Below are 26,120 nucleotides of genomic sequence, written 5' to 3'. Positions count from 1 at the left end.
TGTAATTCAATTATGGGTACACAAAATTTTATTATTATAAAATTGATCTACATGTTACATGCGCGGTGACTGTTATGTTACAATAATTAATATTTAAATCTATTAAAATACCCAGGTCTTATGTAAAACTTCCTTAATAAAAATTGAATTATACCTGGGTCTTATAAAGTGGGGGTACGGAAAAAGGGGGATACTATATGCAGTGCTAGATGGTATATATCAGATATATACCTGATATATGTAGTAAAAATGCAAAAAATTGGATACCTGATATGTGTAAGATATATGCAAATATACTGTATATATTGTTTACATATCATGTATATATCATATACATATCAGTATTTGATATGTATATGATATATAAAAATAACTATTAAATCACATTATTTTGACGTTCAGTAATCAGAATTTAACGATTTATGATTCATTGAATTCATCTAATTGAAACGTATCTAACTGCAGTATTTTCAAGTCTGTAAGTTCAATAAAACAGAAGTTATTGCTGAATGTCTAAAAATAGTAAAATATAAATAACTTTTGATCCATCAATTCTAGAAATATGAAAATAATACTTTAACAAAATAAATCTAATAAATTATATTTCATTTTTCTAAGTTCAATAAAGAAGAAAACGGTTTGAAATTTGTATATGTTAAATTTTTAAAAGGAATAATAAATTATTTGCATTTTACTGTTGAGGATAACAACTGATCCATCAAATTTAGAGACATAAAAACACTGCAATTAGATGCATTTTGATAATATGAATTCATTGAATCATAAATAATTAAATTCTGTCTACTGATTATTGAAATAATATGATTTAACTTTATCCCTTAAACTGTAAGCAATTGCGGGCAAATTTGCCCGTAATTTTATCAAATTTCAGCTCTCATCTAATTTTATGAAAAATAAAGCAATTTTAATAAAATTTTTTTCCAAAATAGTTTAAATTATATATTGTGCAGCAATTATTATCATTTATTAATTATATTTTAGAAAATCGAAAATTACCCATTGGTCAAAAGTTGTATTTTAAGATAATCACAAAATTTTAAAAAACTTTGCACTTAACTTCGACGATTTCATTGATAATTAATTGTAGCTATATAAAAGCTTAATAGAATATGTAGAATTTGGTATGAGAAACGACTTTTGTTAATATGATTTTTGATATTTAAAAGTAGGATTTTGACTTTATATAGAACCTTAATGAAAATTTTATTATGCATTTTAATTATATATTCATAATAATTGATTTTTTTTATCTCTATTTTGTTTATTATAATGCAAAATTTTTATAATAAAAATAAAAAGTTATAATAAATATTCAAATAGAGAAAAAATATGGTAGGAAAAGTTTAAATTTTATTATATAAAAATTCCGATACTATTTTTGCGGGTTAATTTTTAATCCAATTTTAATGATCAACTGTATATCTAACTCATACAATTTATGGCCAGAATGTAGATCAATTTGGCTGCAAAATTATGTGACGATCTGGCCAAAATTAAAGAATTTTTTATAGCATCATTTATTCTAATTTAGAAATTGCGGGCAAATTTGCCCGCAAAACAGTTTAAGGGATAAAGTAATTCATTTTTATCTTTAAAACTTTAGCAAATACAAATTTCACAACGTTTTCTTCTCTATTAAACTTAGAATAATGAAATATGATTCATTAAATTTATCTTATTAATTGATGATCTGGATAAGATCGGCACCATGTGACTATATACGTAATAATAAAATTTGGGGATAATTATCACTATGATATTCAAAGCTTTTCTGAATCTGACGCGCGTGACCAATATTCATGCCAAAACACCGCTCAATTACAGTTAGTCTAGTTGATTTTGGTTCAATAATTGAAGAATTTCACTATGGGCCATATTCTCGTTATTGGTGGAAAATAACAACAGACAAAGAAAATGGTACTTACTTTCCCCTACATGTTGGTCAAAAAACAAAAACTTGTCTGAATAATCGTGACTTTTATATAACTATTGTTGTTGGAAACAAAAATAATGTTGCGGTACCTGGATATTTGTGCCAAAGTGATACATATATTAGTCAAATAGAAAATGACCCTTCTAAAGCAATTTCTACGGTATACGCGCAAATTTTTGAAAATGGGACACGATTTTCAGGTCCTTTAGTATTAGGGTGGCAAGATGAAGACATTATCCACCAACTTTTAAAGGATGTTTTATTTGTTCCTATTTTAATTTTGGTTGATTCACTGAAAATATTTGTATACGGAATAGGAATTTCTTCTCAAGCAAACTGGCTTAACGCTGGTCCTGGATACAAATCGTCTTTCATGTACAAATTTAACAGTAATAAACAAGCAATTTATGTATCTAAAATCGAGGAAGATAAATGTATTCTTGAAATTTATCAAGATAATCAAATGAAAAAAAAATTTGAGGGCGAAACACCAATTGCTGTATGGGAAAAATCAGAGCAAATGAAAAAATATAATGGAGATCAACTTTTTGGCCTTGAAAATTCTTTGGTGCAAACCTTAGCAAAATTACCCTCATGTTTTCCCAAAAATTGGAATGATTATTCTATTATGAAATCACTTTATGATTACCATTTAAAACGGAGAACAATATCAAATCTTAATTGGCATCAGTTTTTTCTTGATTGGCTTGAACAAGAAAGTCCAGTCGTTGAACTATATTCACAGTTGCAAATTTTATATCCAAAAAATCATAAATTTGGTGATCGAGAATTAAGAGCATGGCAATCTATGCTTCGAGATACTGGTAGCCATAATGTAACTCCTTGGTCAAATAAAGAATCAGAGGTAATACATCTATCATCTAATTTTATATAAAATAATATTGAATATTAACGAACAATTATTGTTAGTATCAATTTTGGTCTAGGTCATCCCAACCTGAACAAGATCGTGCAACACTTCAACAACTTAGCAAAATAGGGTTTCTTACCAGCGCTCCTATTTACATGCCCAACAAAACCAAAACTTTTTAGAGTTCTTTTAGACGTGCATTGGATGATAATAAGCAGAATTGTGATGGTAAACGTAGGGTTTTATCAATTATTGCAGATGAATTTTCTTATTCTGAATTAGAAACAAATTTGAACGTAAGTACAATGATTGTTTATAATAAAAAACTAATATTAATAGTTGTATAGTAATTATAATTATTGCATTATATATTGAAAGGTTGGAAGACATACCATTTCTGAATCTAGAAAACATGCGCGAATTAATAGTTATGGAGCACCTCTATTGGAAAAACCAGTTATTCATCGTATCAAACTAAAAGAAGAAATGCTAAGTCAATTTGAATCATTTTTCGCAGATAAAAGAAATGTAAATATGAGCTCATATAAAACTGACAATAAAAGTGGATTACCTGTATTATATCTTCAAGATCATAAGCAGGCATTATGGAAAAAATTTCATGAGCAATTTCCCAATGGTATGCAACGTACATCATTTATGACGCGTTTAGATGAAGATCTTGGAGAACTATGTATGACATGTAATGAATGTGGTTATTCAGTATTTGCCAAAATTGAAAAAATTATTGAAAGTCATGTTACAGATCCAGGTATTCGGGTAAGTCTATTATTTTTTTCATTGTATACAAAATTCAATTCAACACTTTACTAATATAAACATTGATAAATAATAAAACAGAAAGAATTGGTAAATGATTCACAAATTTTAAAACAATACCTTCGTAGAGATTACACCAAACAATTACAAATTGATGATATGGGCAACGCTATTCATATTCCCTGTGTAAGTCATTGTCTTCGACATGCATTTGGTGATTGTAATCAAGACCACCCAAAAATCTGCCAAAGCTGTGAAAGTTTATTTGAATTTTTTGTGAAATTACAAAATAATCTGGATATAATGCATTATCAAGATTTTGAAGAATATAAAAAACAACTAATATCCTTTATGTCCCACCATGCCCGAAAAACATACTTGAATGCTCAGCTAAATTCAAATCTCCTCCAACTTGATTCAGATGAAGCTCTGTTGATAGTAGATTATAAAATGAGGATTCTACCTAAAAGTGCAAGAGAAACGAAATCTGAATTTTTTGGCAAACGTGGCTGGAGTCTCCATTCAATACTCATTTATACCAAAAATTCTGAAACACAAAATCTAAATATTCAAGCATTCGATCATTAGTCCAATGACACGAAACAGGACGCCTGGTTTACTGCTTCTTCATTACATGGTGTGATAGAAACTCTCAAAAAGAAGCCATCATGGATTACCATAATTTCTGATAACGGACCTCATTATCACAATACTGAACTGATGATAATATTATCATATTGGAAGGAATGGTATAATATTAGCATAAAAAATTGGATATTTTTGGAAGCGGGTGAGGCCAAGACAACGATAGACTCTCATCATGCGCAGGTAATAAAATATTTGATACTTGATATTTTAAATTTTGAAAAAAATTTGCAAAGCATTTATCAAATTATTTCATTTATTTATAAGATAACTCATGCAATCAAAAGATACATAAAACTAGGGTATGATATTACTTCTGGCGAAAATATTGAAGATGCAATAAAAGATCTAGCGGGTACTCATGTAGCACACATTCAACCTAATCATTCACAAGGTTTGTGATTGAATTGATTTACTATATTATTAAAAATCAAAAAAAAATTATATACTTTATTATAAATAGATCGTAAAAGTACTTTGGGTACTATACAAGGAATTACAAATTGGGCAGAATGGGTCTGGCCGAATGATACTGAAGAAGCAGGCTATATATATGGAAGAGCTCTTCCCGGGTTTAGTTTGTGGAATAAATTTTCACCTAGTAAAATACAAAAAATTGCTAAAGAACGGATTTTTGTCAAGCCAAACCCAATAATTACTCAACATACAAAACCAAACAAATCTTGGATAACATCAAGCATCAAAAAACAAGGTATGGTTTCAATAACTGTATCATCTCAAAATAGGAAGTTCTTGTAATAATCCAACATTTGTCAGATGATGATGATTCTGAAATCAAAGAAAATGAAGAATCAGTGAGTAGTTTCTGATTATATAAAATACAGTAGTTTCATTTAGGGTATGGTAATGTAATTGATAATAACTAATAAATAGAGTGCAGAAATTGTTGTTCCAACCAATTCACCAACAGATACTATTCCAAAATCAAAGAGGTATCGCTCTTTGTATATAATTTTCTAAGCTGTAAATATTACCAACGCGTTCAAACTATTCTTTTAGTCATGAATCATTTTATAAAAGATGGGCTCTAAAAGAAAATCAAAAGATCAGAACACCAGTGAAAAGAATGGTACCAATGAAAAAGTAAAAAAATTCTTCGTGTATTTATTTATACGTAACAAGGCTAACCCCTGTAACAAAAATGTCAGCTCAAGAAATGCGAAATGAATTATTGCGCCGTGGATATGAAGGAGAAATTAGCCTGGATGATATTCCAAAGGAGTCAACTATTGCCAACTGGATTACAACTTTTTCACGAAAATGGAAACAATCTATGGCTCTTAGGAATATGGAAGAAATAGAACATACCTAGAAATTAAATTTCTTACGCATTCAAGAAAATAAAATTTATTATTTCAAATTTGTACGATAATATTATAATAAACATAACGAGGAAAATACTAAAGCGTCATAATATTTCATAAAGTATGCTAAAAACCTGTATACAAACTTACTGTCTAATAAAATTTGGAATAGTTACTTTGAAACTTGTGAATTAAGAATTTTTTTTTATAGCATAGGTAGTATAAGAAGGCAGGAATCTGACGTGCGTGCAAATAAAAGTTTTTTTTTAGTCAATAAAAAATATTTTTTTTTGACATTATTATTTTCCTTATGTATTCATGCAGTAAGTAACGTGGAAAAATGTGGGTTACCGGGAACTTTTTTGCATTGTTATAAGAGGTCCTTTTTTGTAATATTCGTGCTACCTTAATAAATCGGAAAATTTTTGCCCCGAATTTCTATAATAAATTAGTGCCGATCTTATCCGAATTGGCAATTAAGGTACATTGTATCTATTATTTTCATGTCTCTAGAATTGATGGATTAAAAGTTATTTGCATTTTACTGTTTTTAGACATTCAGCAATAACTTCTGTTCTATTAAACTTACAGACTTGAAAATACTGCAGTTAGATGTATCTCAATTAGACGAATCTAATGAATTATAAATCATTAAATTCTGATCACTGAACATCAAAATAATGTGATTTAATGGTTATTTTTTAGAATTGTCTGGATACTTTTGGCAGGTAGGTGTATTTGCACATATCTTACATCTATTGGGTACCCAATTTTCTGCATTTTTACTACACATATCGGGTATATACCTGATACATATTTGCTACCTGATATATTAGTTTTGACCAGTATTTGGAAGACTTAATGCACCTTTTTATGTGCAAAAAGCGTCGATTACTGTCTGTGAATCCTGTTGATACTTGCTCAAAAATTATTTGATTATTGAAGCTTCAGGAAGCTGGAAAATTGGCTGATATTGATCCTGCTTCGTTTATTACTAAACTAATTTCTTTTCCATGCTGGTCCTTTTCTTCTATAAATTGGTCCTTTTACGACTTTGTTTGTGGATGCTTACCTAAACTCTTTGTCGATTTGTTAATTGATTTATCTATTCCAAGAACTTCAGTGATGAAGGTTGTCACTGCTATTCACAACAATTTTATACAAAGTTCAGGAAAAGAATTTGGAATCCGCGTTCTTATGAGAAAAGTAGATGGAAAAACGTGATAAATATCACTTACAAATTAAAAACTTCTCCTCAGCCATCAAATTTGTTTAAGTCTACATATTTACCTTACTCATCTTTACCACCTCTAACCCTACATGATTCACGTGACTCCGAAACTGATTGGTTGAAGAACTCGATAAAATATGGTTTCATTTTGGTTTGCTTTAATCACTTTTTGGGTTTTATGGGTCGTCTAACGGTGCTACTGAATAACAGCTTTTGCAGGATGGAGTATCAATTTTTATAGTGGACTCGCTATTCGTTATTTTGTTAGCATAGTTGCTTCTATTTTGGTTGGAATATATCAAAGGGAAGATTTGGGAAAATTTAGTGTAATGCAATTTTTCTTTTTTAGATTAATTTTTTTTACTTTATTTTTTCTTAGAAGACTATATAGCTTTGTTTTTAGTTAGTTTTATTTTTTATTTTTATTTTTATTTTTTGTAAATTGTAAAATTCGAATAAATTTAATAAAGATAAAGGTTACTATGCCACGTTTGCCTAGTTTTTGACCAGTATATGTGATACCTAGTTTTTATGGAACCCATTCACATTACTGACAATTATATTACTAATCATTTTACCGATAAGTACATTTTACTAATACTCATTTTATTAATACTCATTTTACCATTAACACTTATAGTATTTATTACTATTTTACTACCCACTCCAGTATAAAATTATAATATATATTTAATATAAAAGAATTTACCATAATATATAAAATAAAAAATTGATTAATATATAACAAAATGTAAAATACTATGATATTTATATATAATAAAATAACTTGAATTTAATATTTAATTTTATTAATTTTATTTTTTAAAAAGGATAAATCTAATTGCAATAGCCTGTTATACGTCTTATTTGTAACAACACCAATTTTATCCAATTAAAATTTAAGATCAGGCGTAATGTAAACAAAAATAAAAGATCAGTCGTGTAACTAAGACAAAAGAATTTTTTAAAAAATTTTAAGAAACTACTTATAACTTAAAATTTTATCTATGAAACTGTCTTAAGTACATTAAGTAAAAGGTTTTCAAATTAAATTTTGCATATAAAAATTTTATTTGTGAAACACATATTTAAATTTATTATTAAAAAAAAAATAAATAAAAAAAGGATGTTACAAATAAGATATGTAACAGGCTGTTACAAATACATTTTTTCTTTTAAAAATTTATTTCAGTTTTATAATATATTGTACTTAGAATTGTTCTTAATTTAGTTTATATAATTTGCTTTTTTTATAAGCATTCTAGAGTATTTCAAAATGCTAATTAAATATAATAATATACTGTATATTATTTCAATTAATAATAAATAATAAATTAATAAAAGTTTTATTTTAAATAATAATAAATAAACAATAACAAAATAAATAAATAACTATTTCTATATTACTTTATTTTATTACACACTTAAAATTATATTATTATTTTGTTGGTAAAATAATTGTTGATAATATGATTGTTGGTAAAATATACCTGTCGGTAAAGTAAGTGTCGGTAAAATAATTGTCAGTAATATAATTGTTGGTAATGTGAACTAGACCCATTTTATTTTCTTTATTTTATAATCCAATTATTATAGAGTTCTTTTTCAATTTTTAAGTAAAAATATTTTTAATCAAGCTAACTTATTTGCTATATTAATTTAGTTTATTTATCTACTTTTCATTGGAATTAACCCAGTAATTAACTATGTTTTTATTAAATTTAAAAGACTTTACTGCTTTAACTATTCCATTTTTCTTGATATAAGTAACAACCTGTTTTTTTATTTAATAGAATATGAGTTGTTATTTAATAGCTTGTTTACTAATAGTTTTTTTACCAATAGCTTTATTTTGCCTTTTATTTCTTTATAGCAATATATTGTATAGCAAGTTTTTAAAATGAAAAAAACAAGTATGCATATAAAATCAATTAATGATGATTTATTTATTAAATACAACATTGTATTACATTATATATAAAGTCTCTAAATGCACAATTTCTTCATTTCTTTTGGATTTTTTACACAAAAAGAAAAGTATCTAAAATTAAACAACTTTATACTAAAAAAGGTTGTTTAATTTTAGAATGGTATGGTAATTACTAAATTAATAAATTATAATTCTTTATTAATTATAAAGAAATAATTTTATTGCTATTTGATTTATTTTATCAAAACAATCTAAATGTTTTTTGAACTATAATTCCATTAATATCAATTATAAAAGGATAATTTTATCATTATTTAATTAGATATAAATAAACTGTTTATACAATATAATATATTATATAAATTTTTTTATTAGATTTGTCTTTATTAAAATAAATCAAATAGTAATAAATAAATCATTTTTTTATAATTAAATATTAGAAAATAACTACATTTAACCGGAGGGAAATTCCTTACCCTAATATTTATTAGTGTTAAGGGTTAATAATGTTAGGGTTAGGTTTATTTATCACAACCCATGGTCTTTATTTTTGTTAATTAATCTGAAGACAAAAATTTGTTTGTTATTAAAACTATTTATCACCTTGTTCGTCATGGCACCTCCGGTTAAAATTAGAAATTTTCTTAATAAATTTAATATAGATTATAATTTCATAGTTTTATTTAAATAATATGGGGAAGTAAAATTTTATACAAATCATGTGATCTTGGCGCGGAGATTTTAATTGTATACCAATACAAAATATAGTAAACATTTATACTCTTTTCATCTCATTGTTACCTAAAATTTTATTAGAGAAATTCAAGTAAATGTCTTATTATAAAACAATAAAACAAATAAGTAATGAAATGAACAAAATAAATGTACCAATTCTTCAGCGGCTGTAGGATGTATTGCAACTGTATTGTCAAAATCATTTTTTGTAGCACCCATTTTTACGGCAACCGAAAATCCTTGTAACTATACAGAATATACAAATTACTTATTATTGCAAATAAAAAAATACAAAGTATGGATCTTACATACTATTTCAGCGGAATCCCGTCCAACGAGATGAACACCAACAACCTTTTCTTCTTTACCAACAACAACAAGTTTATACGCTGTTACTGGTTCTATAAAAAATTATTTAATATAAATGTTTATGATCACATAAAGAAATGTATATAAAATAAAAACTTACTGTGCTCTGTCATTGAATTATACAAATTTACAAACTTGGAAGTGTAAGCTTTAACATTTTCGTTGCCAAATTTTTTTTGAGCTTCTGGTTCAGTAAGGCCCACTGCTCCACAAGTACCATGAAATATGACAGTAGGAATATTATTGTAATCAAGTTTGGAGTTAGTAAACATTGGACCACCATAAAGTCTGTCTGACAATCGACGTCCAGCTGCGATTGCAACTATCAAATTCAAGAGGTCATAAATGATTTAATCAAATTATAATATGATTTAATAGACAGATATTATTAATATAAAAATTCTACCAGGCGTTAATTGTGCAACTCCGCAAACATCCCCCAGAGCATAAATTTCCTCATCAGACGTATTTTGATACTCATCACAAATAATATAACCGTCATCATTTAGTTTAACGCTAGTATTTTCTAAATTTAAATTTTTAGTATTTGGTTCCCTTCCAATCGCCCATAAAAGAGTATCAAATTCCTCAGTCGTGTCATTAGTTTCTTTTGAGTTAAACTGAACCTTAATGGGTCCATCTGGTGAATCACGCGTAAGACTTTGAACATGACCGTGGGTTAAAACTCGTAAACCTTCCTTTTTTATTTGATCAAGAAGTGTGTCTTTGATAATTGGATCAAAATGACGTAAAATTTCACCTGAACGGGAAACAATTGTAGTATCACTACCTATACAACGATAAATAAATTAATAATAAATAATTGATATTAAGTGTATTATAATTTTATAATTTACAATGATTGCATTTACTCACCTAAAGTATTAAATATACCAGCTAATTCAACACCAATGTACCCAGTCCCAATGACCATAACTCTTTTTGGTTGCTCTTCAAGATCGAAGAAACCATCACTTGAAATACCAAGTTTAGCACCAGGTATCTCATGAGGAATATGTGGATGTCCACCTTTAACATAAAATCAGGATATATATAAGCTTGTTAAAAATTAATAATTTTAAATTATGACATATTTACCTGTAGCAATCAATATTTTTTTTGCCTCGATTTCTTCAATATTTCCATTATGTTCCACTTTCACAACATTTTTGCTTACGAAACTAGCGTTTCCCTCAATGTAATCGACTTTATCCTTATTTAAGTTATTTAAATAAATTCCATTGAGACGTTTTATATATGCATCTCGCTTTTGCTTGAGATAATTCCAATCGAATTTTGGAATTGATGGTAAATCAAAACCATATTGCTTTGCATCATGGAGGGATTCCATAACAGAAGCTGTAAAAAAAAAGGTTCTTAATAACAAAATTTTTGAATCTGACAGTAACAGAAACAGAAACGTTACCGGTATTAAACATGATCTTTTTGGGAACGCAACCGACGTTCACACAAGTTCCACCTAAACGCCCACTTGATTCTATCAAACCAACCTTTAAACCATAACTACCTGCTCGTCTAGCTGAAGCTAGTCCACCACTTCCTCCCCCAATAACCAAATAATCGTACTGTTTCCTGTTTACGGTAGTAGGAGGCATAGTCGAAAGAGACTTATAAAGTTGTAAAATGCGGTTATTTGCCGACAGGGTTTCTGTTTTTATGTAAATTCTAGATAACGAAAAGCGTGAGATATAATTCATATAAATCTTAAACAAAAAAAGAGAAGCATTTTTAAAAAAAAAATAAAATAAAATAAAATAATTTAACGGGTAAAATCGATTGGTAGATTCCCGGCTTGATTTCCAAATAATCTAATTACTAATCAATCGTTAATCTTACTATTTGAAGTACAAATCATTCAATCTATAAAATAACCAAATTAATTAAATGCATATAATAATATTATTTTATGGGTATATGGAACTTTGAGAGAGGAGAAATTCTGGTAGGACATCTCTTTTTTATGAAAACATAGTACGAGTATTCAGGTTTACTTGGGATAGTCTTAACTTTGAAATAATTCTTTTTTACGTATAACTAAATTCACATATATATATCAGATATAGTAAAATTGAGTGTAAAAAAAAAAAAATTTCAACATTCCGTAATATGAGAAGTTGAATTAATGTCATCAGAATTAAATCGAATTTATTGATAAATATATATATATATATATATATATATAATATTATAATCTAAAGGAAAAACTCAAATAAGTTTTAAATAAATTGAAGTTGATTAGATAATAACATTTTTTCCTTAAAGATAGTAAATTAAATCCTACTAATCTATAATTATAAAAAATGGTTTGCTAGCTTAGCTGGTTATGATGCATAGAACATATACGGATGATATAGTGAAAGTGTCTGATTGTAATTTAAAGGGACACATTTAGATGAAAAAAATAAGCTTTACGATATATTCTTTATTGTTCTTTCCTTTCTTTCTTCAACAATTAATCCATATATTAATATTGTTTTTGAGACATGGATACTGAATTAAGTAGGGACAATTTTCGGTACTCTGGATTTTACACTTCGAATAGGTGTTAATATTTTCAGTTTGACCTAATATTACCCAGAGTTTCATACTTCTTTTGATTTTTGAATTATGTAAAAAGTAAACAGTGACTCTTTACTTAATCGCATAATTACGGTCAAAATGGGATCAAAGCTTCATTTTTCTTAATTAGTACTACGGATTGCACGTGTTGTACCGATTTCCGAATGTGGGAGTTATTAATTGTAGGTCGGGAGGTGGTGCGTGTTCATATCGGGATTCGGGAGCAAATTTTATCAATTGTTCTTCCGATATGGAAATTTGTGCAATATGTCCATTGTTTTTTTTTGATTTACTGCGGCACTATTGAAAATTTAATCTCCATTTTTCTGACAAACTCCGAAATCTGCTACAAAAGATCGACAAAATCCGTATTTACGAACATGGAATATAAAACACGGATCAACTTTTTCACAGGAAAGCCATAGTTTAATGACTGCGATAATTCATTTGATTTCCAAGATAAGATAGGAAATTTGAAGCATGAAGTTCATAGTTATCATAACGGTTAATAAAAGCGAAACAATTCATAATTTAGGAATTTTATTATCGGAAAAATAAATCCGTGTAAATATTCAAGTAATTTATAATGATAAATGCAATAAAATGCAATCTTTCTAAGTAAAATTTCAAACAAGACTTTCGGAAAGAACGGAAAGAAAATCCGAAATTAATTCGCAAATCATTATAAAATGAAAATTTCAAAACGCAATCACGGGTTCCATATTTAAAAGTAGATGTAAAAGAAGAATACTTTTATATCCAATTTGCATAACAAATATAAACAGAGAGTTTAATATTACAAACATTTGTCTATAAACGATAAACAAATAAAACAAAACAATGAATCGATTACTGATTTACCGCAGGCAATGACGCTATAGTGTAACTGAATGGTAACGAGAAACCAATCTAGATTGGTTGGTTAATTTGTTTGCCACTTGTGGTTAATTTACAAAGTACGTTCAAGACACTTTTTCTAATATTAGAATTACATCGTGATGTAACGCGCCGATTTTTTTAATTTTGTAGTTTTGGATCTCAAAAATTTTATTATGTTTCCTTATTAAGTTAGGCAATTCATCTCCGCGTGGAATGCGTTATATAGTCCATACTTTCAGCGATCTACAGTGAAATCGGAGTTTTGGTAATTAATACTCCGAATATAGAGAGAAAAAATTAATAGATTATACCATAAAAGAATATTGAATGAGATAAATAAATAACCCCAAGGCCTATGCATTTTTTATTAATAATTTTAATATTTTACAAATTTAAATTCTTGTTAATATTCATTTAGATGCACTCTCAATCATTTTTATTATTAATAATCTAAACATTAAGAATTTTTGTATTACTTTTCTTTCATAGAATTGATAATTTCAAAATTACACGTAACTTCTGACGAATTATCCTCAGCTCTCGGAATTATAAACTCCTGATTTGATTTCTTTGATGTATATATTTTTTCTTAAAAGTAGTTTATTAATCCGATTCATTATCCGTTAAAAAGAACCTTTTTTTTCGTATATATATAGAGCTAAAGAAGTTTACGATTGATCTTGAGCAATTCGTATAATATTGATTTTTTTTAATAAAAAAAATAAAAAAAAAAATTATCAATAATAAAAAACATTATTTACGACTTAAAAAATTCGCGATACTATACATAAAGATTATTACGCGCCCTTCGTTTCAGTAATAATGTCTGGCCATTTCGAAGACAATCCCCCAATTGTTTCCCCTCAACCGCCACAATCTCCAGTTACTTTACCTTTACCACCTGTACGCCCACAACTATTAAATCATTATCCTTCCATCTGGAAAAAAAGAATTTCCATTAAAAAAGACGACGAAGGAACTGATTGTTATGTTCATTTTATATTCGTTTCTAGTGATTCTAAAAATGATATTCACGAGGAAATTTCAAAGTGTTTTAATATGGAACGATTTTCCCTCCGTGATTCTGAGCAAAATTTTATCACTGGAAGTTATGATTCTTTAGAAAGGGATAAATGTTATGATATAATTGATCGTAGTGAAAAAAGCTCGAAAAATTCAGAAAAATCCGTTATTAAAAATGAAGTTAATCTTGTTTATAGCGACGATACTAGCGAAAGTATCATTTCTAGTGAATTAGGAAAAGGCATAGAAAATGAAGAAATAAAAAAGGTATTTATTTTTTTATTAATTATTATTATCTTTTATTATCATTATTAGTTTTTAATTTACATAATAATTGAAAAGAATTCACAGAAATTTTTATATAATATATAATAATTAAATAGCAAAATTCCAAAAATGATAAAATTCGAAAGCGAAAAGGATCTGTGCAATTCATTACTCGTGCCATTTCTATTATTCCTCTACAGGCAAAAAAACGTAAAATTTTTTCTCCTCAAAATTCGTCAATTGAACATGAGGATAATATTACCGCCGAAAAATCAAATAGCAAGAAAAAATCAAAATCGACGCCAGTTCCTAGAGCTTGTTCAAGATGTCGTCAAATCAAAAAGGGTTGTGATCGAAAAAGACCTTGCGGACGTTGCATCAAGTCGAACCTATCAGATAACTGCGACGCTGGAAAAACTGACTACGAAGAACAGCAATAAGAAGCAATTATTAAATAATGGAATCTTGATTATTTATTTATTTATCTTTTTTTTTTTAAAAAAAAAGGAAAAAAGAAAAACTCCTCATCCCCTTTTTACATAGTATCGTTACATAAATTGGGGAGTGTAATACAAAATTTTCTTTCAATCGTTAAATACCCAATATATCTATTTATCTTCGCATAAACTTACATATTTTTTAGTATAAATAAATAAGCACATACAATAAGCGGATTTTTATTCACCTTTTAATTACTTAAATGAATGTATGCGTAACTTTCATATTTAAGATATAACTTTATATGTATAAATAAGTTTTTTTTTAAGAATAAATTGCCTTTTTTAAGAACAAAAAAAAAGAAACTAAACTTGTTTGGACTTTGGAAACAAGTCCGCCATTTTAGTGTGGCGTGAGTTTTTATCAGCCAAGCTGATTTGTTTAAGCCACATTAAAAAAAAGCGGACTAATATTTCCGATTGACTGATTGACTTGTAGGGGTTATGTCACAAATTAAATAATAAAGTAATATAATAATGAGTCCTTTTATTATATTAATTCGTGAATGGAAACTAATAATATTACTAATTATTTATTTAATTATTTTCATAATTAGAATATTATTATTAACCGATGTCATACCATGAAAATGACTAAATTTCTAAATTTATACTTATTCATTTATTAAATGATATTTATCTTCGAATTATCATTTAACGCGTTTTTCTTTATAAACTGATATAAATTCATACTAACGCGAAAAAAAAACAATTACTAAAATTTTATTACTTTCTTTCATAACATCACTTTTTTAATATTTTGTTAATTAATTAACATAAAAGTTGTTCAATATAAATGGCAAACAAAACAACCATTGAAATCATTGAATATCAACTCCCTATAATCAATTATATTCCCAGTTTTGGGATGAAAAAAAAATATAAATAATTACTAACACATAATAGGACTAGATTAAAGGAGATCAATTCTTGTTTTTGTGATCACAGAACAATTTCTAAGAATATTTGTTTCAAAAATTAATTTTTAGCAAAACATTCTTCCATATCCTGCCAATCCAGTATTCATTGTTCTCTAGAACAATATGAATATCGGAAAAATGTCGGAAGAATATTATTTAAACTATTTAGTTCATTCAGATATCCAATATTAAATCGGGGGTAATTTCCATAGTTTTTTTTACTTCGTGATTTATGAATTTACCATAAAGAGGAAAAGAAAGAGAGAGATATATTACAATAAAATATTTTACTTGTTTTGTTTTAACGGATAATACTCAATGTACTGTAACAAGAGTCGTAGTTTATAATCCATCAATACTCCGTAACTTCCGGACTTATTATAATTTCTATGAACATTAAACTCATTCAAAAAGAAACATCAATAAAATGATATGTTTTAATAATGTACTTATTACCATCAAGGATTTTTGAGATATTTTTCTTGCGAAAAGTTGTAGATATTTCCTTATTTATAAAAATAATATGTTGAATTCACCGGAAAGGATCGGGAATCTATTCGTAACACTTGCTGCGCTTCTTTTCTTTTTCTAAGCCAAGTGGCTAAGCCTCATTAAATTAAATATATGCTTTAACCACATTCTGTGCTTAGTAAAGAAGCATATTTTCATTAAAATGAAGTCTTATCGCATAATATTAATATTCTTTATGACTATAATAATTCAAATTCACTCTTTTCCTTTATTATATGGTTCAAGAGAACCTGAATTTCGTTCTATTATCATAAAAGATTCAAAGGAATCTTTTCCGATTGGTTCAAAACAATTCATTAAATGGAAATCTTCTTTACCTCCTTCCAGTAAGTAATATGAATTCATTCCTTAATTAATTTTAAAGTGATTTTATTAATGTTTCTTCCGATTTAGCTGAGGCTGTAATTGAAATATTAAGTTCTCCTCGGTATGAGTTTACTCCTCCTGAAATCATTTGGAAAACAACAGCCGTGAGTTCTTTAATAAATTTAAACATTATCATTATTAAACTTGTTATTAATTAATAGTATTACATTATTTTAAATTAATAGAAAATTGGCCATGGAAAAATTTCTTTTATTGTAGGTCAATGGTCTTATTATAATATTTATTATGCTCGAATTTATACTCAAAATCATCCTCGTGTATCTGGTACATCTGATCATTTCACTATCTATTCTTTACCTATTTAGTCTTTCAAAACTCTTCAAGTATATGTTGAATACAATATTTATTATACAAATGAATGTAATTATAAAAAGCGAGTTAACAAATTTAAAATATTACAAAATAGGCTGATATCAACTATAAAAAAACAGTAATTACATGAATTTTACTCCGTATTGTAAATTCAAATATATTGTATAATATACCTTTATAATACTACTTTGTGATAAGAAGAATAAGAAAAGTAATGCATTTCTATTATATCTACATCTAAATCAAGCCATATCAGGTTTCTGGTATTTAACCGATATGCCTTATCGCCCTTACTACGACTTAAAGCAAGTTCAAAACATTTCCTAAAATTTTAAATAGTTTGTAAACGCTTCGTCGGATGTATTAAGCGAAAAACCCAATTTGGAGTTGGTTCCGGAAAATTTAAGATCTAATTTATATTTATTTCTTTTCGACTATTACTAGTTTGCCGTTGTTTCCCATTACTGCTTAACGAAAAAAAAGACAATTGTGAATGTTTCATCGTAAACAGGAGTATCAAGCAAATACTGAAAAGTGGGCAGTCTTTCAATTGAGGTAGGCCACCGCTTGTTGGTGACTCGCCATAACTGGCTCCCGATAGACATATACTCTATTATACTCTATCGCAGGCACCTCTCATGCTAACAAACCCATGATAATTTTGATGCAACGAAATCCGTCGGCCATCGTTTGATGACTCGCCATAATCGGCTTCCGATAGACATATATTCTACTATACTCTACTGCAGGCACTTCTTTCATGCTTAACAAAACTATCAATATAATTTATAACGAGACTTACTTAGAGGTGAAAAAAAAAACGCTGTTAACGAAAAGAAAAAGTAGTAATCAGCTCGTCGATATTAATGGCACTGCGCCGATAAGGCACGTGCTGGTGATCACAGCGAATATCAAATATTAAGTCGATATTGCGATGATTTTCTTCCAGAAGCTATTTGAGCAATAAAGCCAACATATCCTATTATTACTTTGTGAATTACACGAGTACGTTTGCCTCACCTTTTTATATAATTTGCAACATGCCTAAGAATTGATTTTTGGAACGGATAAAACCGATGTCTCCTTGTTGATAGCATTTAAGGAGGCGAGTTGATTTGATTATCGTGATGTGGTCATATTACCGTACAAATCATTAACAGTTAACGTCAATTCATATATTAGGTAAGTATATGCTGAACTTTCGGAAAAAAGTGATTGGTGTGCATTATTTTTCTGATGGACAAGTGCGCAATAGAAATTGACGCAACAATCCCGGAAAAACTTTTAAAAGGAAGTGGACGAAACACGGTTTACAATACTGCATATAAAAAGTATTAAGCTTTGAGTTCGTCACAGTCTCTGACATTACTACCTTTTACATATCATGGAAGAATCTTTTTGTAATACATGCGGGCGCTAAAAAATAAATACACAGTAAAAATAAATTGTTTGCTAATGTAAAGCTGCAACCCGAAAAAAATAAAAATGGCCTATAAAATGTTTCATAAAGGATTTTTCAACAGAAAAGTATGAGAAATGAAAAGGAAAAGAAAAGACGAGGGAGGAGAGGAAAGGAAGGGGAAAGGGAAAGGGAAGGGGAAGGGGAAGGGGAAAGGGAAACGAAAGATACGAGTAATGGACATAATCGATAAGAACATACATTTTTAATTCGTTTTTGCATCGTGCCCAGATTAGCATCAGAACTTTGCCTGTATTCTGAGAATCGGGACTTGTGATACATAACATCTATTAAACGTAGAGTTACATTGTATTAATAGTTATTGATTATAGGAGGTCAAGACTTTGTATGCTTTATTAACGTACTCCTTAATTTTTCGTATCCTTTCTGGAATAACGATTTCCGGGTTTTGATCGTACCATACTTCGAGAAGAAAGATTCCATTATCTTGACATATACATCTTTTTTGCCGATCACGATTAACGATGTCCTCGAGTTTTTTGGCATCTTTATACCAACTAGTGCTATGAAACCGATACTGACTTACACCACCAATGCAATTTGATATTTCTGGAAGAAGGCATCAAGCTCTAATCCATTCAAGAAAGGTGGGTGATATTCCTCATTAAGAATTTCCTTAGCTATCTGGATGCATCTAGTCTGAAATTTGCAATTTTTCTTAGATTTCAGTCTACTCCTGGGTTCGGCAGTTTCAGCTTCATACTTGGTTCTTCTGCAACCCGCTTTAAAAACTTGGATGACATGTTCGATTAAAATTTTATACATGATGCGAATTATTCAATGTTATGTGGCAAATGTAAAATGCTTTATTAATACATGCCCGTGATACATGACGTCTCCACGCTAATATACACGATTACTCCCGTTTTCTAAAAAATCCCTGAACCCGTTGTTTTTTCAGTGCCGGCTTCTTCTCAACATCCACCCTTTCCCTCAATAAACCCAACAATAACTCCATCACCCGCTTCACATTTTTACACGATCCTTTTCATCTCCGAACCTTCTTCCAAAGCAGTCTCGACAAAACGAATATTGAGTGGGTTTCTACTCGTGTAAAGAAATCCCGTCTGGGGTATAAAGGAGAAAATGCCATTCCGTAGCTGTAGTCACGATCTCGAAGAGATAGTCATATTCTTCAGCGAAAGCATCATCCGCCTTTCGTTTTCTCTTATTAGTTTGGAAAGCACTTTCACATTGTATAACGTTCTGTAGACGATCAGAGGTATCAAATCAGTTAATGGAACAGGCCCTAAGAAACTCTGGAATGAAATAGGCTTACTAACATGAGCTAACCAATAGCAATTTGATATTGTTTACTCTCCGTGATGTAAATTAATTCCTCAAGTGCTTTGATTGCGTAATCCACACGACCCGTATTTTCCTCACCAACAACTTCGAACTGCGGGTTTAGTGATATTTTTTCCAGCAAGTTCTCTGACTATATTAATACATGCATGGAGGATTACCGAAATATATTCACAATGAATTGCTTCGTTACTTTCAACGACGGGTCCCACCTGAGTCGTATATCCTTAAGACAGTGTAACAGCTTCGTTTTATCATCAATATTGTGAGTGAGATTCTTTCATAAAGTAATAATACTATACGTTAGTTCCTGACCGAAGGGCTCGCGAGCATGAATAGTTAGGTGGTAGTTTCTGGTATAGCGTTACATTTTTACCGAAGTTAGCTCGGACAAAAAATAGTGTTACTTTCCGGAGTGAGATCAAAATTTATTTTCTGTTCGGCAAGGAAAGTACTGGCGTTAATATAGGTTTCTATGTCGCACAGGCATTGCATCATTACACGTGACCCGTTTCTCATGCGATAAAATAATGATACTTTATTTATGAAATAAATTGTTGCCGGAGACAGCAACTAGTACATAATTTTGCAAATATATACGAAGCTATCGCATTATATGATACAAATAAAAAATTACTATTTCTTAGGGGGAAGATAATCTGTTAAATCTGTTATAGTTTTTCGAACACCTGTTACCAAAGATAATGTCTGTAATAACAACACTCATTAATCACTCACCCAGCCCCTTAATATGATCCTCAAGTTCTAATGCTTGTCTTAATGTCATTCCGTATTCCCTAAATTCACAATTTCCCATACGGTTATCTTGAGAAATGAATTGCTGGTGATTTCTTCCTCCTCAAGCTTCGTCTTTTACCTGTCAGCTAGAGTGGAGCTGGAAGACATCTTGCTTTCTTAAATACAATGACCCATAGTAAGAAAAACTCACTCCCATGCATATATAACTTCTGACATATACAGTACATACGGGAGAGAAAGTTGGTTGAATTACATACCACTACATGTTTTATATATTGCTGGGAAAAGTTAAGGAGATATGAGGAGTGATTAGCATCGTCGCCTGATGCCAAGAGTTATGAAAGCACATGTAAACGGAATCTTCATACCTCTTCACATGATCTACCCGCAAGACGCAAAGATAGCTAGCTTTTGTAGATCTTGAAATTGTGAAGTCCTCAGCCCTTCATAACATATGCTTTTGTCGTCAATATTAATTTATAGGGTAGATCCTGTGTTGCAACTAGGCACTCTTTCACATTTTCTCACATTTATTCGGGAAAAAAATAGAGACATGAATATTTTCTTTTCGCGTTATATACGAAAATTAATGTCGCACAGATTTCCACTTATTTTTTGTCTACAGAAGTACATACATGTGGCTCGGCAAATTCTTCCGAGCTAATGATCACTTCTCCGGAGTCCGGACTGATGATCATTATTCCGGACTCAAAGTTTCTGCATTAAATATATCAAGGCAATCATGAAAAATAACAATAATGAAGTGCTTTTATATAAGAAGAAGGATATAATAGCTATTCAGAAAAAACTTGGTATTAATGCTAATGCAAATCAAACAGCAATATATCAAAATAAGAAAGTAAAACCACTTGCTGATACATATGAGTTGTTGTTAAATTTGGTGGAGGGTATAATACCAATACAGGAGGAACTTGACATCAATGGCAATTCTATTCTAGCAGTGAAATATCAAAGCAATAAAGCTTTTACAGATATATTACTTGCAGAAATATATAATTTGATTTTATATTTGAAAGAGAATATAATGGCAATTCAAAAAGAACTTGGTATTATTGGTTATACTAATCAAAAGATGGTAAAAGAAACTGATAAAAATGCAAGAGCATATCTCCAAAAATTTGATTATTCCAAGTGTGGTATTAAAAAAAATTTGTGAAATAGGAATAAAAAAAATTTGGTTTATTGAACTAACAATTGCATGAAGTTTTTATAAAAAATTTATTAGTTAGTGCAAACCAATACCTATATCTAGCTAATTTACATTTTTTGTTATACAGAATATATATAATATGGTTTAGCAAAAAAATCTTCTAAGTTAATAGTTACTACAAAATCCCATTCACTTCTAATAAAAGTTTCCAGAAAAATTTCAAATTTACTAGTCTAAAAAGGAAAAAATCATAATAATTTAGTGTAATATTTTCTTTTTAAATCTATTTATAGTAGGATAATCTGATTCTATTTTGCTCAACTGGATATGCATCATAATTTAGAGATATTTACATTCTATAATTTTTAAAGGATTGATCTATTGATAAATACAGATAATGATATTCAAATAAATATCCAGATGAATATAAAGTTTTTTTTTTCCAGTATTTTCCATTTTAATGATGTTACCATTTATTGGATAAACTCATAAAGTTGATAATAATTACACAATTGACAGTTATATATACAGTTATATAATCCTTTTTATTTATTTTCTCCTTTATTCAATTATTATAAAAAAAATAATTCATTAATTTTATTAAATCCATTTTTTTGTTAACTGTTAAGAATTGTTATTTTTATAAATTAATTTAATAATATTCAAAATGATGATATTAATGAAATAATTGAACAAAATCTTTTTACTAGTCAAAATAGGACAATTCAGCCTAAATTTGATCAGGTCGAATATAGGTCGAATAATTAGGGTTGTAAAATTACAGTATTTTAAAAAATTTTGATGTAAGTTACATTTTAAGTTTTGTAAGTTACATGTAACTTACATTGTAAGGTTTTGGAAAAAATATCGGAATAATTTGGAATCACATATTTAAGCTTGTAAGTAAAATTATAACAATTATAACATTAGATTGATTCTGAATTTCTGATTTTTAAATTGATTTAATGATTTACTAAAACGTGATTTGAATAATAAAAAGTGATCAAATTGATCATCAATTAAGCAACGCCACACGAAATCTTTTTTCTTTGAGTTTAACCCATTTTATTATGCCGAAAACAAGAGGAAATTTTTGGTCTGAGTATGAAGTTACTGTTGATTCTAATGGAAAAGAAAAATATACATGTAAAACTTGTTCTGGTATATGGTCTAAAAATGCTTCTCGTCTTAAAGAATATATCGAAAAATGCAAAGATATAAATGTAGAAACTGAAACTTCACAACCTCAAGTACTAAACGTAAAAGACAGCAAACATTTCGACGAATACAAATTTGCTTTTACTTCCAAAGATCAGATTATTTTAGAAAGTCTTCTTATACGGGCTTTTTGCTCGGCGAGTATTTTATTTAATGTAATTGAAAATGAAGATTTTATTTTATTCTTAAAAAAAGCCTGCTTTTCTTTTAAGATTCCTTCACGTTTTACTCTTTCAAACACTCTTTTAGATCAAGAATTTGAACATTTAGAATTAGTTGTTAATTCAGCATTATCTGAAAGTCCTACATATTGTTTAATTAGCGATGGATGGTCAAATATTCAAAGAACTTCTATTGTAAACTATATGATCTTAACGCCAAAACCATTATTTTTTAAAGCAACTGCTTTTAAGGAAGAACGTCATACTGCAGAGAATATTGCACTAGGACTTGAAACTACTATGAAATAAAGATGCTGGTATTAATAAATTTGGTGCAATAATTACAGACAATGTGCCAAATATAAAGGCTGCTTGGAAGATCTTAAAACAAAAATATCCCAAAAAAATCTTTCTTGGCTGTTGGGCGCATGGTATTCATTTATAGATGAAAGATATTATAAGTATTGAATGGATAAAGGAAATAATAGAAAAAGCAAAAAAATTATCAAGTAATACTTGCTGCACTTCGACGCTTACAAAAAGAAAAATATGGAAAGGAAATCGCTAAAGATGGCCCTGAAACTAAAATATTTCAGATTTGCCAAAATTCTGAAATCGTAGCTGTAATTCCAGCCAAATCCAAAATTCTGAAATCCGAAATTCCAGCCGAAATGCTGAAATTAAATATGTAAATTTGGCCAGAATTATGCACTTAATTCTGGCAGGAATTATAGAATTTCCTAAAATTGAAATCGATGTTACACAAGATTCCAAAATCGATTTTTGTGTAATGGCTATTGCCAAATATAGAAATGATCGACATATCCGTTTTGACCGGAATTACGATTTTCGGCTGGAATTATGAATTCGGCCAAAATTATGAATTAATTTCGGAAAAATTTCAGATTTCGGATTCGAAATTTCGGATTTCGGATTTTTGCCAAATCAATTTCGGGGCCATCCTTAGAAATCGCATTGATTTTACTTTGCGATACATGATGGGATCTTCATATTCTTATATTAACCAGTTATTCTTTACAAAATCAGCTATTCGATCTACTATTGCTGAGGATCATCTTAATCTTGATGATAGAATGAAGTCACTTATTTCTAGTGATACTTTTTGGAATGATCTTGGGAAAATTCAAAATTTTTTAGAAAATTTTGCTATTTTTATTAAAAAATTAGAAGGAGATAAAACATTTCTTTCTACTGCATATTTTGAATATCAGCAACTTAAAGCATATATGCGAAACAATACTGATTTACCTGAAAATATTCGTGAAGAAGTTGAAAAATTTGGCACAAATCGGTGGTAAAACTTCTTATACAATCCAGTTGAATCCAGTTGTCATTGTTGCTTATAAATTAGATCTATAATATTGTGATAGTTGCCTTAATACACGCATATTTGATCCTATTATTGAAAAGGAAACTTTAAGTTTAGTAGGGGAAGAATATAAAAATATAGTTTTAACAAAACTTGCCAAATATGTTAGAAAAACAGGAAGTTTTGCGCATAGCCATTTGTAGGGAGATGTAATTCAAAAACCCGTTAACTGATGGAATTTAATGAAAGGAAGATATCCAATTTTTAGTGATATAGCCATTCAGATACTTTCCATACTCGCAACTTCAGCAGCCAGTGAGAGAAATTGGTCTACATTTGGATTTATTCATTCAAAGTTACGAAATAAATTGCATGAAAAGCGGGTAGAAAAAATTGTTTATATGTTTTGAAATCTGCAAATATTACATTCATTAGAAAAGCCACTTACTATAGAGGGCTGAGTTGAGAAAGTATTGCAAAAGAAAGCTATAAGAAAAGCTGCCAAAAGTAATAATGAATAAGAAATTGATGTTGAATCTGATTTTTCTGATTTAGATTTTCAATCCTATTCAGATTTGGAAGGATTATTAGATGAAGAATTAAATGAATTTCAAGATTAATTTTTTAAATATAATATTGTAAATGTAATTAATTTCTTGAAAAAATAAATAAAGTAGATAAAGTGTTTTGTTTTATGAATTTTATTTAGGAAATTTTGATTACATGATATGCTAATTTTGTACTAATAGGAATCGATTTTATAATATTATATAAGATGTAAGTTACAAGGGGTCGATGTAACTTACAGCGTAAGTTACATATATTGTAATCTATGTAACGTAACTCTCACAACCCTACGAATAATGATCTAACTTGTGTCAAATTAAGGTTAAATTTTTGGGTGCATTTAGAGTGCTAATCGTCTCAAATTCAGAAAGAATATTTGGCTAAAATTAGACCTTAAATTGACCAATATTTGACATTAAAACTTAAATCGAATTATAGTCTAATAACCACCTATTTATTTCTGAATTTATTTTAATTTTATTATACAGTCAACTCTTGTTATAACGAACCCTAGGTTCCAGACCTCAACTTCGCTATAGGGCTATAGTGAAGATTTTAAGAGATTTGATTGGTTAATTCATTATAGCAAGGGGAAATTTATTATAGTTGTCTGAAAAATTCACTATATCAAGAGTTCGCTATATCAAGGTTTGACTGTATATCAAATTTATTAAAGTACTTATTAAATACTTAATTATATTATTATTATTAGCATCTATCTAAATTACAAATAATTATTGCTAATCTACAATTTCACAATCACATGATTCATGTATTCGTATATACTTACGAGTCTTGATCTTTTGAAAATCTACTGAAACTATAAAAAAAGAAAAAAACGGTTAGTAATCATTCCATAATATTAAAAAAAAGCAGAAAAAATTAAGATTCTACTT

The 26,120-nt window shown here is 28.6% G+C and overlaps 8 protein-coding genes across 8 annotated transcripts; 6 read left to right on the top strand and 2 right to left on the bottom strand.

The window, feature by feature from the left end:
- Positions 1-1,820: 1,820 nt before the first annotated feature.
- On the top strand, positions 1,821-5,580 carry OCT59_026193 (uncharacterized protein; the record flags this gene model as incomplete). The annotated part of the gene is made up of 11 exons (XM_066143005.1): positions 1,821-2,819; positions 2,885-2,955; positions 3,019-3,121; positions 3,204-3,602; positions 3,684-4,040; positions 4,191-4,430; positions 4,515-4,641; positions 4,711-4,959; positions 5,025-5,062; positions 5,142-5,200; positions 5,391-5,580. The coding sequence occupies 11 exons, from the start codon at positions 1,821-1,823 to the stop codon at positions 5,578-5,580; spliced, it is 2,832 nt and encodes a 943-aa protein (XP_065992566.1).
- Positions 5,581-9,095: 3,515 nt separating this feature from the next.
- OCT59_026192 (uncharacterized protein) lies at positions 9,096-11,453 on the bottom strand (the record flags this gene model as incomplete). The annotated part of the gene is made up of 8 exons (XM_025325206.2): positions 9,096-9,534; positions 9,622-9,714; positions 9,781-9,869; positions 9,938-10,159; positions 10,244-10,627; positions 10,714-10,866; positions 10,936-11,196; positions 11,264-11,453. The coding sequence occupies 8 exons, from the start codon at positions 11,451-11,453 to the stop codon at positions 9,520-9,522; spliced, it is 1,407 nt and encodes a 468-aa protein (XP_025182246.1). The 3' UTR covers positions 9,096-9,519.
- A 2,525-nt stretch (positions 11,454-13,978) lies between these two features.
- Positions 13,979-15,375, top strand: OCT59_026191 (uncharacterized protein). Its single transcript, XM_066143004.1, has 2 exons — positions 13,979-14,586; positions 14,787-15,375. Exons 1-2 carry the CDS (start codon positions 14,119-14,121, stop codon positions 15,024-15,026), a joined length of 708 nt encoding a protein of 235 aa, XP_065992565.1. The 5' UTR covers positions 13,979-14,118; the 3' UTR covers positions 15,027-15,375.
- Positions 15,376-16,564: 1,189 nt separating this feature from the next.
- Positions 16,565-17,428, top strand: OCT59_026190 (uncharacterized protein). Its single transcript, XM_025315720.2, has 3 exons — positions 16,565-16,860; positions 16,928-17,004; positions 17,086-17,428. Exons 1-3 carry the CDS (start codon positions 16,677-16,679, stop codon positions 17,224-17,226), a joined length of 402 nt encoding a protein of 133 aa, XP_025182248.1. The 5' UTR covers positions 16,565-16,676; the 3' UTR covers positions 17,227-17,428.
- Positions 17,429-17,642: 214 nt separating this feature from the next.
- On the bottom strand, positions 17,643-21,475 carry OCT59_026189 (uncharacterized protein; the record flags this gene model as incomplete). The annotated part of the gene is made up of 4 exons (XM_066143003.1): positions 17,643-17,697; positions 20,896-20,932; positions 21,007-21,055; positions 21,413-21,475. 4 exons carry the CDS (start codon positions 21,473-21,475, stop codon positions 17,643-17,645), a joined length of 204 nt encoding a protein of 67 aa, XP_065992564.1.
- A 44-nt stretch (positions 21,476-21,519) lies between these two features.
- OCT59_026188 (uncharacterized protein) lies at positions 21,520-21,954 on the top strand (the record flags this gene model as incomplete). Its single annotated transcript, XM_025325207.1, has 1 exon — positions 21,520-21,954. The coding sequence occupies one exon, from the start codon at positions 21,520-21,522 to the stop codon at positions 21,952-21,954; it is 435 nt and encodes a 144-aa protein (XP_025182250.1).
- A 1,064-nt stretch (positions 21,955-23,018) lies between these two features.
- Positions 23,019-23,636, top strand: OCT59_026187 (uncharacterized protein; the record flags this gene model as incomplete). The annotated part of the gene is made up of 1 exon (XM_025310462.2): positions 23,019-23,636. One exon carries the CDS (start codon positions 23,019-23,021, stop codon positions 23,634-23,636), a length of 618 nt encoding a protein of 205 aa, XP_025182251.2.
- A 689-nt stretch (positions 23,637-24,325) lies between these two features.
- Positions 24,326-24,860, top strand: OCT59_026186 (uncharacterized protein; the record flags this gene model as incomplete). The annotated part of the gene is made up of 2 exons (XM_066143002.1): positions 24,326-24,642; positions 24,719-24,860. The coding sequence occupies 2 exons, from the start codon at positions 24,326-24,328 to the stop codon at positions 24,858-24,860; spliced, it is 459 nt and encodes a 152-aa protein (XP_065992563.1).
- Between the last annotated feature and the right edge of the window lie 1,260 nt (positions 24,861-26,120).

This window comes from Rhizophagus irregularis, chromosome 6 (genome assembly GCF_026210795.1).
Source record: "Rhizophagus irregularis chromosome 6, complete sequence".
Lineage (NCBI taxonomy): Eukaryota > Fungi > Glomeromycota > Glomeromycetes > Glomerales > Glomeraceae > Rhizophagus > Rhizophagus irregularis.
Note: the sequence above shows the minus strand (reverse complement) of the source record. Positions and strands in the feature narration are given on the sequence as shown.